Source organism: Chiloscyllium plagiosum, unplaced genomic scaffold, assembly GCF_037043375.1.
Source record: "Chiloscyllium plagiosum isolate Xiang-an unplaced genomic scaffold, Cpla_swu_hap1 HiC_scaffold_3, whole genome shotgun sequence".
NCBI lineage: Eukaryota > Metazoa > Chordata > Chondrichthyes > Orectolobiformes > Hemiscylliidae > Chiloscyllium > Chiloscyllium plagiosum.
The window spans coordinates 154,229,071-154,249,707 of record NW_028270141.1 but is presented as its reverse complement, the minus strand read 5'-3'; the positions used below and the strand labels follow the sequence as shown (position 1 = coordinate 154,249,707).

The 20,637-nt window shown below is 42.3% G+C and overlaps 1 protein-coding gene across 1 annotated transcript in view; it reads left to right on the top strand.

The window, feature by feature from the left end:
- The window catches only part of LOC122540182 (dynein axonemal heavy chain 8-like), a 1,370,012-nt gene that overhangs the window by 1,290,270 nt on the left and 59,105 nt on the right, over positions 1-20,637 (top strand). The window contains exons 87-89 of the mRNA XM_087976825.1: positions 4,159-4,260; positions 7,498-7,658; positions 13,308-13,464. Of these exons, the coding sequence (XP_087832951.1) occupies positions 4,159-4,260; positions 7,498-7,658; positions 13,308-13,464 (420 nt within the window). The remainder of the gene's footprint in view (positions 1-4,158; positions 4,261-7,497; positions 7,659-13,307; positions 13,465-20,637) is intronic.

Here is a 20,637-nt window from a genome sequence, read left to right as displayed (position 1 = left end):
TTACTGAAGTCCATATAGATCACGTCTACTGCTCTGCCCTCACCAATTCTCTTTGTTACTTCTTCAAAAACTCAATCAAGTTCGTGAGACATGATGTCCCATGCACAAAGTCATGCTGCCGATCCCTAATCAGACCTTGTCTTTCCAAATCCATGTAAATCAATCCTATCCCTCAGGATTCCCTCCAACAACGTGCCCACCACTGATGTCAGGCTCACCAGACAATAGCTCCCTGGCTTGTCCTTACCACCTTTCTTAAATTGTGGCACCACATTAACCAACCTCCAGTCTTCTGGCATCTCGCCTGTGACAATGAATGATATAGATATCTCAGCAAAGGGCAAAGCAATTAAACAAATCATCTACTTTCTTTTCAACAAACACTTAGAGGTTTTTGACAAGCAATCATTCATGTGATGTGGGGATGCTAGCTGGACCAGCATTTGTTGTCCATCTCTAATTGCCCAGATAGCAGTTAAGAGTCAATTACATTGCTCTGGGTCTGGAGTCACATCTAAGACCATAATTTAATATAGTGGCAGATGGATTTTTTTCCTGACAATTGATAATGATTTCATGGTCATTAGACTCTTAATTTCAGACTTTAGTGCATTCAAATTCCAGCATGTGCCACAGGATACTGACCTGGATTCTGGAACATTACCTGGGTCTCTGGATTAATAGTTGAGCAATAATACTCGAGAAGCATCTGTGAAGGGAAGGGTCTATTCTGAGGAAGGGTCACTCGACTGGAAATGTTAACTCTGATTTCTCTCCACAGATGCTGCCAGACCTGCTGAGCTTTTCCAGCAATTTCTGTTTTTGTCTCTGATTTACAGCATCCATTGTTCTTTCAGTTTTTATTTAGCAATAATACCAAAAGGCCATTGCCTCCCCTGTTGTGCACATTTAAATGGTTTCTCATTGGTTCTTGGGCTGGAGTCAGATCTTTCTTAATAAGTACTTATCTCAGAGCTACAGACATCTTTCTTTTTAGTTACAATTTCTTTTTTTAAATTGTGAAAACCCTTTTTCACTCTCTCACCTTTTAAACTCTTTTTTTCCTTTTCCTCTTTCTGTTTGCAATGGTATTTCTTTTTCCTTTTCCTCTCTCTGAAATGTGATTTCCTTTATCTCTTTAGAATTTCTTCTTTTTCAACTGAATCTGTGCCAGTGTTTCATTATTTTCTTTTGACACGGCTCAGCCCTCTGGCTTGTTGACTCTAATCTTCAAATACTTAGCAACTTTTAGCCAGGAGTATGATCAAAATTAGCTCTGTATAACTGATCAAGTAATGTGTTCATGTAATGTACATGTTCTTCCCAGGTTTTTGTCAGAACAACCAGGTCAAAGTCCATTATTAAGGATGAGATCACAGAGTACTTGGAAGTGCATGGTAAAATAGGGCTGAGTCAGCATGGCTTCATCAAAGAGAGGTCACGCCTGATAAATCTGTTAAAATTCTTTGAAGAGGTAATTAGTAGGAGAGCCAGCAGATGTGATCTATTTGGTTTTCCTGAAGGCCTTTGCCAAGATGTTGCACAGGAGGATGCTAAATAAGATAGGAGCCCATGGTGTTATGGGCAACACACTGGCATGGAGAGAGGATTCTGGATCAGTGGTGCTGGAAGAGCACAGCAATTCAGGCAGCATCCGAGGAGCTTCGAAATCGACGTTTCGGGCAAAAGCCCTTCATCAGGAATATTCCTGATGAAGGGCTTTTGCCCGAAACGTCGATTTCGAAGCTCCTCGGATGCTGCCTGAATTGCTGTGCTCTTCCAGCACCACTGATCCAGAATCTGGTTTCCAGCATCTGCAGTCATTGTTTTTACCTTGGAGAGAGGATTGGCTGTTTGGTCAAAGGCAGAGCATAGGGATCAATGCATCTTTTTCAGGATGGCAGTCAGTCACTAGTGGATTTTCCCAGGGGTCAGTGTTGAGACCACAACTATTCACATTATACTTTAATGATCTGGATTAAGGAACTGAGAGCATTGTTGCTAGATTTTCAGATGACACATGATAGTGGGGGGAGGAAGGTAGTGTTGAGGAAGTGGGAAGGCTGCAGAAGGACTTGGATATGCTAAGCTAGTTGACAAAGAAGTGGCAAATAGAATACAATGTGCTAAAGTGTGAGATTATGCACTTTGGTAGGAAGAATAGAAGCTTAGATGATTTTCTAAGGGTAAAGGCTTCAGAAATCTGAAGCACAAAGAGAATTGGGCTTCCAAGTTCAACATTCTCTTAAGAATAACATGCACGTTCAATGGGCAGTTAGGAAGGCAATGTTCGCATTCATTTTAAGAGAGTGAGATTACAAGAGCAGAGATGTATGCTGAGGCTCTATAAGGCTCTGAGGAGAAAGTGAGGACTGCAGATGCTGGAGATCAGAGCTGAAAATGTGTTGCTGGAAAAGCGCAGCAGGTCAGGCAGCATCCAAGGAACAGGAGAATCGACATTTCGGGCATAAGCCCTTCTTCAGGAAGGTTTCCTGAAGAAGGGCTTATGCCCGAAACGTCGATTCTCCTGTTCCTTGGATGCTGCCTAACCTGCTGCGCTTTTCCAGCAACACATTTTCAGCTCTATAAGGCTCTGGCCAGACTACGTTTGGAATATTTTGAGCAATTTTGGGCACCAGATTTAAGGAAGAATGTTCCTGGTATTGGAGGGGTCCAGGGGAGGTTTACAAGAATGATAACAGCAATGAAGAGATTGAGGACTCTATGTCTGTACTTAGTGGAATTTAGAAGGATGAGGAGGGATCTGATTGTAACTTACAGACCACTGATAGAGTGGACATGGAAAAGATGTTACCAGTGGTAGGAGAAATTAGCACTAAAGTCCCAGCATCAGAGTGAAGAAATGACCCTTCAGAACTGATTTAAGGAGGAATTTCCTCAGCCAGAGGGTGGTGAATCACAGGGGAAAAGCTGTGGAAGCTAAGTCAATGAGTCTATTTAAGAAAAAGCGATTGATAAGTTCTGAATTAGTAAAGGGATTAAAGGTTAAGGGGACAAGACAAGAGAGTGGGTTTGAGAAACATATCACCAATGATCAAATGATGGAGCAAACTCCATGGACTGAATGGCCTAATCCAACTCTGATATCTTATGGTCATTGATGACTTGGTTAATTGTTGAAGTGTTGCTGAGGCATTTTTCCTCTAAGTGGTACAATATTACATTGCTAAAGTCCATTTGGTGTGACAATAGCTGATAGTTATTTGGCTGCAACAGTCAATGGAACTTGCCAATGATCTTTAACAAGTCAATTGTTGTGACAAATCAATGCTGTCAATTCAGTCCTCCAATTAGATCTGAATCCTCCATTGATACCATGTTGATGTTATCTGTCTGGTTTTGGCACCATCACAACAGATGAACTCCAGCTCCTATGACTTGGTTCAGAGATGCTGTTATACTAGTCATAAACTTTGTAAACCTCTGACATTGATACATGAATCTCATCAGCTCTACCTATCAACCTGCTTTGCATGGGCAATGGCCAGTTTTCTTTCAGTCATTCAGTTTGTTCACTACCTTCTCAAATGATGAAGAAGCCTCTACATCATTCTTCTCAACATTTGTAGAAATCATATACATTTAAATATTCAGATTATGGCTCAGGATTTCCTTTTTGAAATTTGCTCTCTTTATCATTTTTGGTTTTCTGAATCTAGTTCAAGCCTCTAAATGCTCATTCTATCCCTTTTCCCTCAAATTCAAACTTTCTCATTTCCATTTGGATCCATTTCAATGACAATATTCTTTCCTTCCTAGTATTAAGCTGGCTTATTTATTTTTCAAAAAGTGTGGTGCTGGAAAAGCACAGCCAATCAGACAGCATCCGAGAAGCAGGAATGAATGAAGAGCTTATGGTCGAAATGTCGACTCTTCTCAGATGCTGCCTGACTGGCTCTGCTTTTCCAGCACCACACTTTTTGACTCTGATCTCCAGCATCTGGAGTCCTCACTTCCTCCTTATTTCTGTTTCACCCAATCCCTTGTCAAATATCCTAGTTTTCCAAATAAAATGTGATTCGAACAAATCTACTTCAAACTCATACCTCCATTATTTAAACAAAATGCATTATATTTTGTTGTGAGATGTTATAAACATTTGTGAGATTTTTCTGTGTCACATTTGGATTCACTCAGGGTGTGTCATGGAATACTGTACGTTACATGCTTGGAGAGGTTCAGTATGGAGGACGTGTCACAGACGACTATGATAAACGTCTCCTCAACTGTTTTTGCAAGGTAACCCCACTCTTACAAAGTGTAAGTGGATGTTTTTGGAGCATGTATGATTGTATGATAAAGTTTCTACTTTGGATGCAATTGAAAATATTGAGCAATTTTTTCTCTAAGTTGTCAATCCTTTAAGGAGTGACTTATTTTCTCACCTTCCTACACAATCTCATTTGTATAATGCTGAACTTAAGCTGTGCCTTAGACAACTGGAAAAGCTTTTAAAATTTATTCATTAAATATTTCTTTGAAAAATCTCAAATCATTTAATTTGATAGAATTTGCTTGCATAGCTGAAAATAGTTCAACACAAAAATGGTTTTGCTTTTAATGACAATGTCAGTCACTGTCTGGAAATAAACTCATTTTGAATTTCAAGCTCATGCTTTAAAAGAAGCAATTTGTCTGTTATTTTGGAGTACAACACTCAGCATTTTCTTGAAGTATTTAAAACATACCTCCATGCCCTTGCACACCTGTAAAAGACTCAACTTGATTTTTAGTATTCCCCAAAAGCTTGCAAGCAAATAAAGATCTCCAAGATTCCCAATAGTGGTTCGTTTGACCTGGGATGAGGGGCTAGTGACCAACTTAAAGCTTAATTGCTTTTAAACAAGTGCAAAAGTTCAATATTTGCTAAACTTGGTTTGTGCTTAAAATTCTTTTGCAATGAAAAAGGATGAGAGCAGCTGAGTTAAAAACCAACCCTGTTTTTCTTAGATGAGATTAGATTCCCTACTGTGTGGGGCCAGTATTGGTAAAATTTAGAAAGCTATCTGAATAGAGAATTTAACATCATTGGACATTGTGTCACACCTCCAGGGCAGGTGGGAGAAGACCCTCCTAATTTGATTAATGTTATAACTTCCATTATTTTTGTTATTTGTGCTGGATTAACATGTCTCACAAACCTGTTTGAAGAGGCAGAGTGATAGGCATTGTTTACTTGGACTTTAAAAGCCTTTGAGAAGGTTCCATATGTTAGACTAATTAGTAAAGTGTTATGGACCAGGCCAGACATACTCAAAATACTTTAAGGAGGTAGCCCAGAACCTAACTTTTCTAGTTGTTTTAAGCAGATTTAAGATGAATATTCCAGGTCTGATGCAGCTGGTCAAACAGAAATTACTTACATACAAACAAAATAAGAACCAAATTTAGAATAATTTAACTATTTAAAAATGCAACCGACAGGAAAACATAACTCAACAAATTTCTGATTTCCTGCAATATTCCATAACACACCCCTTGGGAAAAAGGTAAATTCAAACACAGGTTCTTACAGGAGAGAGATGTCAGAGAGAGAGGATCAGCATGGACCTATTTCTTTGGGTCCTCAGCTAAAACTAAAACCAAACCAAACCAGACACGAACAATCCATGAACTGAGAGAACTGGCCACTCTCCTTTCACTGTGCAAGTGTTTTATAAAAACCTTTAGAGGTTTTTCAAATAGATTCCTACAGACATGGTGGAACCTCTGCCTTATAACCTCTCTCTCAAAAAAAACAAGGACAGAATAACCTTGTTAAAGGAGCAGCATCGTCACAAAAGTCAGATCACATGCGATTCAGGGTGAGCTTGCCAATTGGACACAGAATTGGCTTTACGGTAGGAGACAGGGGATGGTGTTAGAGGGTTATTATTCAGACTGGAGGTCTGTGACCAGCGGTGTTCCACAGGGATCGGTACTGATCTACTTTTGTTTGTTATTTACATAAATGATTTGAATGAGAATATAGGAGACATGGTTCATTTTCAGTTAACACGAAAATTGGTGGTATAGTGGACAGTGAGGAAGATTATCTAAGATTACAAAGAGATGTTAATCATTTGGGCTGAGGAGTGAAAATTGGAGTTTAATTTGGATAAATACAAGATATTGCATTTTGATAAAAACAAACAAGAGTAAGACTAATACAATTAATGGTGGAGCCCTGGGTAGTGTTGTAAAACAGAGAGATCTTGGGGTTCAGGTATGTAATTCTTTGAAATTTGAATAATTGGTTGATAGGATGATTAAGAAGACGTTTAGCAGACTTGCCTTTATTATCTTGACCTTTGAGTATAGGAGTTGAGATGTCATGTTGTACAGGATGTTGGCAAGCCCTCTTCTGGAGTACTGTGTCCAGTTCTGCCCTGTTGATTGAACAATACTATTAAACCAAAGAGAGTTTAGAAAAGATTTACCAGGTATTGCTGAAAATGGAAAGTTTGAGTTATAAGGAGAGGCTGGATAGGTTGAGACTTTTTTCATTGGACCATGGGAGGTTGAAGGGTGACCATATAGAAGTTTATGAAATCATGAGGGGCATAGATAAGATGAGTAGTAAAGGTCTTTTCCTGAGGATAACAGTGTTCAAAAGGAGGAGCCATATTTTTAAAAGGAAATGAGAGAGATTTAAAACTGACATGAGGGCCAACCTTTTTACACAGAGCGCGGTTAATGTGTGGAATGAATTGCCAGAGGAAGTGATGGATGCAGGTACAGTTACAACATTTAAAAGACATTTAGATAAGTATATGAATAGGAATGTTTTGATAAGATATGGGCCAAATACAGGCAGATGGGATCAGTTTAGCTTGGGAACATAGTCAGCGTGGACGAGTTGGACTGAAGGGTCTGTTTCTGTGCTGTGTGACTCGATGACTCCATGGCTCTAGTGCAATGATTATGTTTGCAGCTGTGAACCAGAAGGTTATAGTCAAGTCTCACCTACTTCAGAGGTTTGGTATAACATATCTGAGCTGGTTAATTTATTTGTTTGGTGGGGTGGAAGGAGAATGTAACTGAATTTGAGAAGTAGACGTGTTTCCCCATCAACACAGTACATTTGTCACATGCTGTCACTTTACCTAGGAAATAGTGCAGGAAAATGAATTACTGAAGGTGGACAGATAATGCAACTCAAACCAAATAGTAGAATATTATCTTACTTAGATTGTAAATACAGATTTCTTTCATAATCTTTGCTCCTTCTTTTAAAACAAACATTTGGAGATAGTAAAATTACTGTCCTTGGCAAATTCTTTAAAATCTGTTGAATTATTCCGTTTTGTTTTTCTTGTATCTCTGAATCCTTCTCATCTATGTTAAATGAAACCTTTTTCAAATAGCTTTAATGATTTTTTTGCAACATGAATTGAAATACTCTCAATACAATCACTAGTAACTTAGTCTAAAATAATATAATGTTATGTGTGAAACCATATAATGTGATTTTATTTTTGTCTACTTTCTCTGTAGGTGTGGTTCAGTGAGAAAATGTTTGATTCCAAGTTCAGTTTTTATACTGATTACATCATCCCAATCTGTACCAGTGTGGAATCCTACTTAGAGTATATTCAGACATTACCTGCCGTTGACACCCCTCAGGTGTTTGGCCTGCACCCAAATGCTGACATCACGTAAGTAGGATCGGAATTAACTCTTGCCCATTACCTGAGGGCACAGTAAAAATCACCCATTTTTGTGCTGTATTCCTCAGTAATAATTGGACTACACCCCTTGCTGAATAACAGAGATGTAAGGTGGAAACTTGTCACGACACTTGATGAACTGCTCCTGGGATTGAAGCCTGACAGACAATTGACAGGCTGATGTTGGAGTGCGAAGAATGTGGTGCTGGTCAGGCAGCATCTGAGGAGAACCGATGTTTCGAGCATAAGCTCTTCATCAGGAATCAGCCTGCTCTGCCCCATTGAACTTAGAGTCATAAAGTCATAGAGATGTACAGCACAGAAGCAGACCCTTTGGTCCAACCTGTCCATGCCAACCTGATATCCCAACCCGATCTAGTCCCATTTGCCAGCACTCTGCCCATATCCCTCCAAAGTCTTCCTATTCATATACCCATCCAGATGCCTTTTAAATGCTGCCATTTTACCAGCCTCCACCACTTCCTCTGGCAGTTCATTTCATACACATACCACCCTCTGCGTGAAAAAGTTGCCCCTTAGGTCTCTTTTATATCTTTCCCCTCTCACTCTGTGCCCTGTAGTTCTGGACTCACCCACCCCAGGGAAAAGACTTTATCCATTTATCGTATCCATGCCCCTCTTGATTTTATAAACCTCTATCAGGTCATCCCTCAGCCTCCGACGCTCCAGAGAAAACAGCCATAGCCTATTCAACCTCTCCCGAAAGCTTCAATCCTCCAACCCTGGCAACATCCTTGTAAATATTTTCTGAACCCTTTCAAGTTTCACAACATCTTTCCAATAGGAAGGAGACTAGAATTGCATTGGTTAGTGGCCTAACCAATGTCCTGTTCAGCCGCAACATGATCTCCCAACTCTTGTACTCAGTACTCTGACCAATAAAGGAAAGCATACCAAACGCCTTCTTCACTCTCCTATCTACCTACGACTCCACTTTCAAGGAGCTATGAATCTGCACTCCCTGTTCAGCAACATTCCCTAGGACCTTACCATTAAGTATATAAGTCCTGTTAAGATTTCCTTTCCCAAAATGCAGACCTCACATTTATCTAAAGTAAGCTCCTTCTGCCATTTCTCAGCCCATTGGCCCATCTGATCAAGATCCCATTGTAATCTGCGGTAACCTTCTTCGCTGTCTACTACCCTTCCAATTTTGGTGTCATCTGCAAACTTACTAACTATACCTCTAATGCTCACATCCAAATCATTTATATAAATGATGAAAAGAAGTGGACCCAGCACCAATCCCTGTGGTACTTCATTGGTCACAGGCCTCCTGTCTGAAAAACAACTCTCCACCACCACCCTCTGTGTTCTACCTTTGAGCCAGTTCTGTGTCCAAATGGCTAGTTCTCCCTGTATTCCATGGGATCTAATCTTGCTAACCAGATTCCCATGGAGAACCTTGTTGAATGCCTTACTGAAGTCCATATAGATCACATCTACCAGTATGCCCTCATCAATTGTCTTTGTTACTTCTTCAAGAAACTCAGTCAAGTTTGTGAGACACGATTTTCCACGCACAAAGCCATGTTGACTATTCCTAATAATTCCCTACCTTTCCAAATACAGGTACATCCTGTCCCTCAGAATTCCCTTATCTTTGCATGGCTTGACACCATCCTGTCCTGCTTGGTCCAGGATCTCACCACATACATTCAGGACTCTATCCTCATTCTCCACCTCCTCCATACCTTTTGTATCCCCATTCCCAAACACCTCATCTTCACCATGGACATCTAGTCCCTGTACACATCCATCTATCATGGCGAAGGCCTCCAAGCTCTCCGTTGCTTCTTCTCCAACCAACCCACCCAGTACCCATCCATTGACATATTCATTCAATTGGCTGAACTGGTCCTCACCCTCAACAATGTCTCCTTCAAATCCTCCCACTTCTTCCAAACTTAAGAGGTAGCCATTGGCACCCGCACAGGCCAAGCTATGCCTGCCTCTTCAGCGGGTACATGGAACAATCCACCTTCTGCAATTGCATTGGCACCATTCCCCACCTTTTCCTCCACTATATCGATGACTGTATCGGCATCACCGCATGCTCCCACGAGGAGGTTGAACAGTTCATCAAATTCACAAACACCTTCCACACCAACCTCAAGTTCACCTGGACCATCTTAGACACCTCCTTTCCCTTCCTGGACCTGTCCATCTCCATCTTCAGCGACCGATTCAACACAAACATCAACTTCAAGCCCATTGATTTCCACAGCTACCTGGACTACACCTCCTCTCACCCTGCTTCCTGTAAAAATGATATCCCTTATTCCTAATTCCTCCGCCTCTACCGGATCTGCTCCCAAGGGGGACCAATTCCCAGAACATTCCATATCCCAGATGACCTCCTTCTTCAAAGACCACAATTTCCTCTCCCACGTGGTCGACGATGCCCTCCCCACCCCTATCTGTGTTCCAGAGAGAACATTCCCTCAGCGACGCCCTTGTTAGGTCCAGCCCTCCCCCCCGCTCCCCCTTCCAACCCACCCTCTGCTCCCAGCCTCTTCCCTTGCCACCGCAAGAGGTGTAAAGCCTGCACCCAAACCTCCCCGCTCACCTCTGTCCAAGGCCCAAAAGGATCCTTCCACATCTGACAGAGATTTACCTGTACTTCCACACGTCTTCTACTGTGTCCATTGTTCTCAATGTGGTCTCTTCTACATTGGGTAGACCGGACGCTAATTTGTGGAATATTTCAAAGAACATCTCTGGGACACATGCACTGGGCAACCCCACCACCCTGTGGCCGAACATTTTAACTCCCCATCCCACTTCACCAAGGACATGCAAGTCCTCACCCTCTTCCACCGCCAAACTCTAGCCTCATCTTCTACTTTAGGGCCCTGCAACAACATAGGGTCAATGTAGATTTCACCACTTTCCTTATTTTCCCTCCCCCCACCTTATCCCAGATCCACCCTTCCAACTTGACACCGTCCTCTTGAACTGTCCTAACTGTGCATCTTCCTTCCCACCTATCCACTCCTTCCTCCTCTCTGACCGATCTCCTTCACCCCCACTTCCATCTATCTATCGCATTCCTAGCTACCTTCCTCCCAGCCTCACCTACCTACCCATTTATCTCTCAATTCCCTTTGGTCACTCCCTTATTCCTGGTGAAAGCTTATGCTTGAAACATCGACTCTCCTGCTCCTTGGATGATGCCTGACCAGCTGAGCTTTACCAGCACCACACTTTTTGACTCTGATCTTCAGAATCTGCAGTCCTCACTTTCTCCTGTTTGCTCCATTCACTCAGTTTGCCATATTAATCAGAATGCTGCCACCTCAGCAGCCACACACTGAGACTGATCCATGATAAAATAACTCCACAGAAGTTGGTATCCTATCACCAAGTCCCCTTTATTTACACATGGAGATTCCTTGACACTGATCCAGTTCCGGGTAAAAACAATGACTGCAGATGCTGGAAACCAGAGTCTAGATTAGAGAGGTGCTGGAAAAGCACAGCAGTTCAGGCAGCATCCAAGGAGCAGTAAAATTGACGTTTCGGGAAAAAACCTGATGAAGGGCTTTTGCCCGAAACGTCGATTTTACTGCTCCTTGGATGCTGCCTGAACTGCTGTGCTTTTCCAGCACCTCTCTAATCTAGACACTGATCCAGTTCCCTCAGAGCCAGCTCACAGAGTGAACTGAATATCTGACACCCCTGTTTATTATCTGTCAGCCATGGCTCCCTGATTGGGGCTGTTAATCTGGTTCAATCAGGGAACTCATTTTCTATGAGATGCCCCTCATTTCAATCACGACATCTCTCCCCTTCTGAGTCCAAGCATGTAGGCCAGGGTTTTTTAATAGCTCCTCCTGGGTCATTTTTGCACCAGGTAATGTTTCTCCAATTCTGCCGTCTCTGTCTGGATGACTTTTCGCTATGGATTAACCAAAGTCCTGTATGCATACACTATTGGGTGTTTCTTTTCATTGGGTCGCCGGTAAGCTAATACTACCCCGATGCTGTGCGGGGTGGCATTGCATGTCAATACTACATTATCTCTTGGGATCATAGTGTGCCATCACCTTAGAGGATGGTAGCTGCTTCTTCACTTTTCTGAAGGAAATGGCTTGGCTAAATGACCATTTCCAAGGCTGATACTTTTTTTTGAGTTCATGCAAAGGTAACAGGATGGAAGACAAGTTATGTATGAACTTTCCACAATAATTCACCAGCCCAAGGAAAGACTTCAGCTCCAGTACACACATGGGAGCCGGAGCACCTTTGATCGCCCTCACTTTATCTTCCAACGGGTGTAATCCTACTCTTGTCGCCACTGAAATAACTCTGCAGAGATCAGTATCCCATCAGCAAGTCACCTTTGGAAAGTCCTTGACACTGCTCCAGCTCCCTCAGAGCCAGCTGTCAGAGTGAACAGAAAGTCTGACACTCCTATTTTTATCTGTCAGCCAGGGCTCCCTGATTGGACCAGGTGAACAGCCCTAATCAGGGAACTCATATTCTATGACGCATCTGGCAGACCTCGTGATAATCACTGCTGCATTGGCAATTTTATTTCTAAGAATCTCTGCAGAATATTCTTGCAGCCCTGAATATTCAGCCTTTTGGAATAACAAATTCAGTTTCTGCACTGCAGTGTGGGGAGATGATGGTCTAGTGGTATTATCACTAGACTGTTAATCCAGAGACCCAGTTAATGTTAGGGGGCCTGGATTCCAATGCCACCTTGGCAGGTGGTGGAATTTGAATTCAATAATGATCTGGAATTAAAAATTTAATAACTACTATAAATTCATTGCCAATTGTCAGAAAATTGTCACTAACATCCTTTAGGGAAGGAAGTCTGTCATCCTTACCTGCTCTGGCCTACGTGTGACTCCAGACCCACAGTAATGTGGTTTACTCTCAACTGCCTTCTGGGCAATCAGGGATGGGCAATAAATGCTGCCTAGCCAGCGACGCCCTCATCCTGTTACAGAATAAAGAAAAAGTATCTGATCTAGGCTGTCAAAGGAGCCAAGCATTTGCTTTAGAACGCCAATAATTATCATCAACCTCTGCACTTGTTCGTAAATGGACTAATGGTCAGTTATTGAGAAACCATGATAGAAATGTGTAGAATCATGACAGAAATGGCTTGTAATGGAAATAATCAAGAAAAGTTCCAAAACTAAGTTCTTTGTGATCATCTCTTCTTCCTGTCTGAAGTTGTTGACTTCTTTCTGATGTTCAGTTCAATGGATGCAAGTTATCCACTGATATCCTCTCCACATTTTCATATCAGCCTAATCAGTGATGCTCAATTCTGTGAAAAGCCAGGAACCCAAAATGTTAATTCTGTTTCTCTTTCCAGTTTTTCCTGGTTTTCTGTTTTTATTTGAGAGTTCAGAATTTCAGAATTCAAAGCATTGCATTTTACTTCAAACTTGTGAACTTCTTACATGATTTATTTACTTACTGACTTACAATTAAACCATCAAAGCAATCCACAAGAGATTTAAGGTAGTGTGGCAACCTCTGCAGTAACCGCAAAAGCCTAAAGCTACAAAGTTGCTACGTGATAAATGGATTCCTATGTCTGAAAACATGATCTGCATATATTCTTGTCTTTCTCTTTCTCTTTCTTTTCAGGTACCAGAGTAATACTGCAGCTGAAATTCTCAACACGATCACCAATATTCAGCCGAAAGAAACTTCTGGAGGAGGAGGAGAGACTCGAGAAGCCACTGTCTTTAAGCTGGCTGACAGTATGCTGCTAAAGCTGCCCACTGATTACTTGGCACATGAGGTACTTGAATTTACTGAGTTCGTAGGTATCACAAGGGGCACTGACTTCCATCCATATTTGGCCTCTCAAAGTGAGTGTCTTTGGTATTGTTGAGGCAAGTGCTGTGTCATGTCTCACAGACAGTGCGTCAGAATACCTTCATTATATCATCACACTATATGATTTGAGAATGAAAAGATCTGACTCCATCTTATTTCCATCAAGTCACTTGAAGCATGACATATTGCAAGAATCATATTGCTCTGCATAACTTAATGGATTAATGTAAGAACCAGCCATTGATCTGTCTGCAAATGTAGTATTTCTGTATAATATCCAAGTAGTTGTAATAGATGTCTGTTGAGTTCTTCGATAGTACAATACCATAGAACATAGAAAAGTAAAGCACAGAACAGGCCCTTTGGCCCACGATGCTGTGCCGAGATTTAATCCTAATGTAAAATATAATAACTTAACCCACACACCCCTCAGCTCACTGCTGTCCATGTGCATGTCCAGCAGTCGCTTAAATGTTCCTAATGACTCTGCTTCCACCATCACAGCTGGCAACACATTCCATGTATTCACAGCTCTCTGTGTAAAGAACCTACTTCTGACGTCTCCTTTATACCTTCCTTCTAATATTTTCAAGCTATGACTTCTCGTACCAGTCCATCCTGCCCGGGGAAAAGTCTCTGGCTATTGATTCTATCCACACCTCTCATTATTTTGTACATCTCGATCAAGTCTCCTCTCTTCCTCTTTCTCTCCAGAGAGAAAAGTATGAGCTTATTCAACCTTTCTTCATAAGACAAGCCCTCCAGTCCAGGCAGCATCCTGGTAAACCTTCTTTGCACCCTCTCCAAAACCTCTGTATCTTTCCTATAGTAGGGCGACCAGAACTGGACACAATATTCCAAGTGTGGTCTCACCAGGATCTTGTAGAGCTGCAGCAAAACCTCACGGCACTTAAACTTGATCCCCCTGTTAATGAAAGCCAAAACATCATATACTTTCTGAACAACCCTATCCACTTGGGTGGCAACTTTGAGGGATCTATGTACTTGCACACCCAGTCCTTCTGTTCCTCCACACTACCAAGAATCCTGTCTTTAATCCTACATTTAGCATTCAAGTTCGTACTTCCAAAATGCATCACTTCACATTTATCCAGGTTGAACTCCATCTGCCATTTCTCAGCCCAGTTCTGCATTCTGTATATGTCACGCTGCAGCCTGCAGTAGCCCTCTATACAATCGATGACACCTCAAATCTTTGTGTCATCTGCAAATTTATTAATCCACCCCTCCACCTCCTCATCCAAGTCATTTATAATAACTATAAAGAGCAGAGGCCTGCGGGACGCCACTCAACACTGACCACCAGGCAGAATACTTTCCACCTACAACCACTCTTTGCCTTCTGTCAACCAACCAATTTTGAATCCAGATAGCCAAATCTCCCTGTATCCCATACTTCCTGACTTTATGAATGAACCTACCATGGGGAACCCTATCACATGCTGAAGTCCATATACACCACATCTACTGCTCGACCATCGTCAACATATCTTGACACCTCCTCAAAGAACTCAATAAGATTTGTGAGGCATGACCTGCCCCTCACAAAGCCAAGCTGACTGCCTTTAATCACACTATGCTTTGCCAAATAGTTATAAATCCTGTCCATCAGAATTCTTTCCAAAACTTTGCTGACCACAGATGTAAGACTGACTAGTCTTAATTGCCAGGGATTTCCCTATTACCCTTCCTGAAAAGAGGAACAACATTCACCCCCTTCCAATCCTCGGGTATGACTCCTGTGGAGAGTGAGGAGGCAAATATCCTTGCCAGGGGCTTAGCAACCTCCTTTCTTGCTTCCCAGAGCGGCCTAGGATAAATCTGGTCAGGCCTTGGGGACTTATAAATCTTAATGTTTCCAAAATTTCTAGCACATCAACTTCATCAATCTTGATCTGGTCAAGGCTGTATCCCAGCTCCTTTAAGTTTTCATTTACAACAAGTTCCCTTTCCTTGGTGAAAACCGAAGCAAAAAACTTATTTAGGGCTTCCCCTAACTGCTCAGGCTCCAAGCACATGTTGTCTGCTGTCCCTGATCTTCTACCTTCTCCTTGATCATTCTCTTATTTCTGATGCATGAGTAAAATGCCTTTTGGTTCTCTCTAATCCTTTTTGCCAAGCCTTTTTCGTGCCCCCTCCTGGTTCTCTTCAGTCCATTTCTGAGCTCCTTTCTAGCAAGCCTGTAATCCTCTAATGCTGTTCTAGATCCTTGCTTCCTCCACCTTACGTAAGCTGCCTTCTTCCTTTTGATGAGAAGTTCCTCTGTTCTCGTCATCCAAGGTTCCTTAATCTTACCCCTTCTTACCTGTCTCAGAGGAATAAATTTGTGCATCACTCGCAACAACTGTTCCTTAAATAGTCTCCACATGACTGCTGTGCTCTTTCTGTGGAACAATTGCTCTCAGTCTGTACTTCCCAAGTCCTGTCTGATAGCGTCATAATTTCCTTTTCCCCAATTAAATATCTTCCCTTGGTAACAGCTCCTTTCCCTCTCTAAGGCTATGCTAAATGTGAGGCAGTTGTGATCATTTTCACCAAAGTGCTCTCCCACTGCGAGGTCTGACACCTGTCCTGGCTTGTTGCCGAGCACCAAATCCAAAATGGCCTCTCCCCTCATCGGTCTGTCTGCATACTGAGTAAGGAAACCCTCCTGAACACACCTGACTAAAACGGCTCCATCCAAACCATCTGCACTTAGAAGGTTCCAGTTGATATTGGGAAAGTTGAAATCACCCATAACAACAACCCTGCTACTTTTGCATTTTTCCAGAATCTGCCTGCCTATGAGATCTTCAATCTCTCTGCTGCTATTCGGAGGTCTGTCGAAAACCCCCAATGAGGTGGTTGTTCCCTTGCTGTTCCTAAGTGGCACTCATACTGTCTCAGTAGACAAACCTTCCTCAACAATCTTCGTTTCTGTAGCTGTGATGCACTCTCTGATTAGCAATGCTACACCCCCTCCTCTTTTTCCACCCTCCCTGTTCTCTTTAAATGTTCTAAACCATGGAACATCATGCAACCATTCCTGCCCTTGTGAAACCTACATCTCTGTTATGGCCACAACATTGTAGCCCCAAGAACTGATCCATGCTCTAAGTTCGTCACTCTTATTTCGGACACTCCTTGCATTAAAGCAGACACACTTCCCATCCCCCCCCCTGCAAAACTAGTTTAAACCCTCCCAAATCACACGAGCAAATCTCCCACCCAGGACATTTGTGCCCCTTCAGTTCAGATGCAACCCATCCTTCATGTACAGGTCCCATCTTCCCCAGAAGGTATCCCAATGGTCTAGATATCTGAAGCCGTTCTTCCTGCATCAGCCTCGCAGCCACGTGTTAAGCTGCATTCGCTGACTGTTCCCCATCTGACTATCTCGTGGCACCAGTAGCAAACCTGAGATCATTACTCTACTCATCCTGCTCTTCAGCTTCCAACCTAACTCTCTGTAATCACTTTTCAGATCCTCGATCCCTCTCCTGGCTATATCCTTGGTGTCAATATATACCATGATTTCTGACTGCTCCCCCTCCCCCTACAGAATCATGTAAACCGGATCGCCGACATCCCAGGCACTAGGGAGGCAACATACCTTCCAGGAGTCCCGTTGCTGACCACAAAATCTCCTGTCAATCCGTCTAACTATTGAGTCCCCTACCACTAGCACTTCCCTTTCTAGCGCTTTTTTATTTTCCCCCCCTTCCCTTCTGAGCCACCGTGCCAGGCTCAGTGCCAGAGACCTGACAACTATGGCTTTTCCCTGGTAGACCATCCCCACCAGCAGTATCCAAAATGGTATACTTATTGCTGAGGGAAATGGCCACAGGCGATCCCTGCTCTGATCGTTGGTTCCCTTTGCTCCCCCTGACAGTAACCCAGCTGTCCTTATCCTGTGTCTGGGGAGTGAGCACCTCCCTGTACATCCTCTCAATTTCCCCCTCAGCCTCCCGGATGATCCATAGTTCATCCTGCTCCAGCTCCAATTCCCTAACTTGGTTTCCGAGGAGCTGGCCTTGGGTGCACTTCCCACAGATGTAGTCGGCAGAGACATGTGAAGTGTCTCTCACCTGCCACATTCTGCAGCGGGAACATGCAACTACCCCAACATCCATCTCACCCACTTAAAACCTTCCCAGAATTCCTTCGCTCCTCCCTCGCACCTCTCAGCAAATGGAGGCCCCAACACCTGAAGTAGGTCTTTTAAACGGTTGTACTCATCTTCCTAGAAGTCTTTCGCTCCTCCCTCACACCTCTTGGCAAATGCCCAGTTTCTTTCATTGCACATATATTTTTAATGTTTTCCATTTTAACAGTATTTTCTGGAGGTAATGAAATGCTGTTTATTTTATAGATAACGGTGTTATTGAAATATGCTTTTTTTAGGCTTAATGTTATTAAGACCAGATATAAGGTACAGAGTGAGATGGTTAGTAGATTGAGAAAAGGTCACCCTTTTTGTGTTGAGGTCACCCTCAACACAATAGGATCAGTCAGATAGATGTCTGGATTAGAGTGGTGCTGGAAAAGCACAGCAGGTCAGGCAGCATCCAAGTAGCAGGAAAATCGATATTTCGGGCAGAAGCCCTTCATGAGGAATAGGAATGCTGCCTGACCTGCTGTGTTTTCCAGCACCACTCTAATCCAGACTCAGGTTTCCAGCATCTGTAGTCTTTGTTTTTACCTTTTACTCAGTAGATAGATGGGTGATTGTTATGAAAGGTAAGAAAGTAGTTCAAAAGTATCACGTGGCTATTCCTCTATCAAATAGATATTCAGTTTTTGGAATTGTAGAAGGGAATGGTCTCTCCAAGGAAAATGGAAGGGATAATCAGTTACTGGACACTTGGAATGTTATTGGACACTTAGCCAGCGTTTGATAAAATTTAATAGACGTATTGTTATCGGGGACTCTCCAGTCAGGGGCATAGACTGGAGATTCTGTGGCAGCAGCTGTAAATTTAGGATTTTGTTTTGCTTTTCTAGATTAAGGATGTTTCTAAATGTTTCAAGCATATTGTTAAAGGTAAGATTGAGAAGCCAGAAATTATAGTACACATTGGTCAGAATAACCTTTTTAGAGAAAATATTAAAGAAGTACACAATATATTTAAGAGTTTAGGTAGAAGAATAAAAAATGGAATCTTAAAAGTAGTAATCTCTGGTTTACTCTCAGTGCCAAACTCAAACAAGGGAAGGAACAAAAGGATAAACGATGGCTGAAGAGCTGGTGTATTGTTCAGGGCTTCAGGTTTTTGTACAATTAGAATGTCTTTTGGGATAGAAAAGACTTGTTCAGAAAGGATGTGTCTAACTTGAACTGGAATGGGACCAATATTTTGTCAGGGAGATTTGCTGGGGAGTGGAGGAATTCTAGGTAACAGGGTAAATGGAAGGATTGATGAGGAAGCTTCTGAATGTGAGGAGAGCACATCAGTTAGGAAAAAAAAAAACAAGACATCAAAGTATGTAGTAACTCTGGAGAATTAAATTGCATTTATTTCAGTGCAAGGGGTCTCAGAAGTAAGGCTGATAAATTCAGGGCATGTTTAAGAACAGGGGATTGGGACAGTATAGCTATTTCAGAAACTTGGCTGAGAGATGGACAAGACTAGCATCTCAATGTTCTGGATTTTAGATGCTATAGGAGGGATGAAAAGGAGTCATGAAAGGAGGTGGGTGTGCGGTAAGTGGTGATAAAGGAAAACATTACTGCTGTACCGAGGGAAGATATTTCTGAAAAATCATCCACTGAAAATATACGGGTAGAAATTGCAAATAAAAAATGAAGGATCACTTTGATGAGATTGTAGGTGGGACTAGTTTAGTTTGGCATAGACTAGTTGGACCGAAGGGTCTGTTTCTGTGCTGTATGATTCTATGATTGTATAAGCAAAACTATGTCAGTAGTTCACAAAGCTAGACCTGGAAACTGAAAATTGGACATCTATGAGACACTGTGTACCATCAGCAGCAGCAGATTACATTCAATCACAATCCATAAACTCACAATTTAGAATATATCCTACTCTACCATGGCCATTAGGCCAGGAAAAGAGTTCAATGAAGAAGACAGAAGGCCATGTTAGGAATAGCATCAAGCACAGCCCAAAGTGGAGTGTTAATACCATTCTCAACTCCTTCGATACTGAAGGCATCCAGGTCCAAATGCAGCAAGACAATATCTAGGCTTGGGCTGAAAGTTCACAAATAACATTCACACTACACAAATGCCAGACATTGACCATCTCCGATAAAAGGCAATCTAAATCACTGTCCCCTTGACATTCAATGATATGAACATCACTGAGTCCCCCAATCTCAACATACTGGCAATTTCCACTGACCAAAAACTGAACTGGTTCACCACAAATACTGTGGCAGCAAGAGCAGGTCAGAGGCGAGGAATACTACATTGTGTAACTCATCTCCTGATTCCCTAAAGCCTGTCCACCATCTACAAGGCACAATTCAGGAGTGTGAAGGAGTACTCCCCACTTGCCTGGATAAGTGCAGCACCAACAACACTCTAGATGCTTAACGCGTTCTAAGATAAAGCAGCCCTTTTAATGAGCTCCACGTCCATTAACATTTAGCCACTCCATCATCGATGGTCAGCAACAGCCATTTACAAGATGCATTGCAGAAATTCACCAAAGAGCCTGAAACAGAAGCTACCAAAACCATCATCAGTTCCATCTTAAAGGGCAAGGGAAGCAGATGCATGGGGATACCACCACCTGCAAGTTGCCATCCAAGTCTGTGTGGAGTTTACACATTCTCCCTGTGTCTGTGTCAGTTTTCTCTGGGTGCTCCCCCACAGCAATACCTGCAATTAATCCTGTAAAATAGAGACCATCCTGACTTTGAATTATATCACTACACTCTCACTGTCTCTAATTCAAAATCCTGGACCTCCCTTCCTAATAACTCTATGGGTGTTCCAATGCATGAATGACTGCAACACTTCAAGAAGGCAGCTCACCACCACTTATTCACCGGAATGAAGAATAAGGGAAAAAAAAATTCAAGTTAGCTATGTCTCCATCCCATAAATGAATATAAAAGTTTCCAAGGGATTTTCTTTACGGTGGTGGGCAAGAGTCCTGAGGGACAG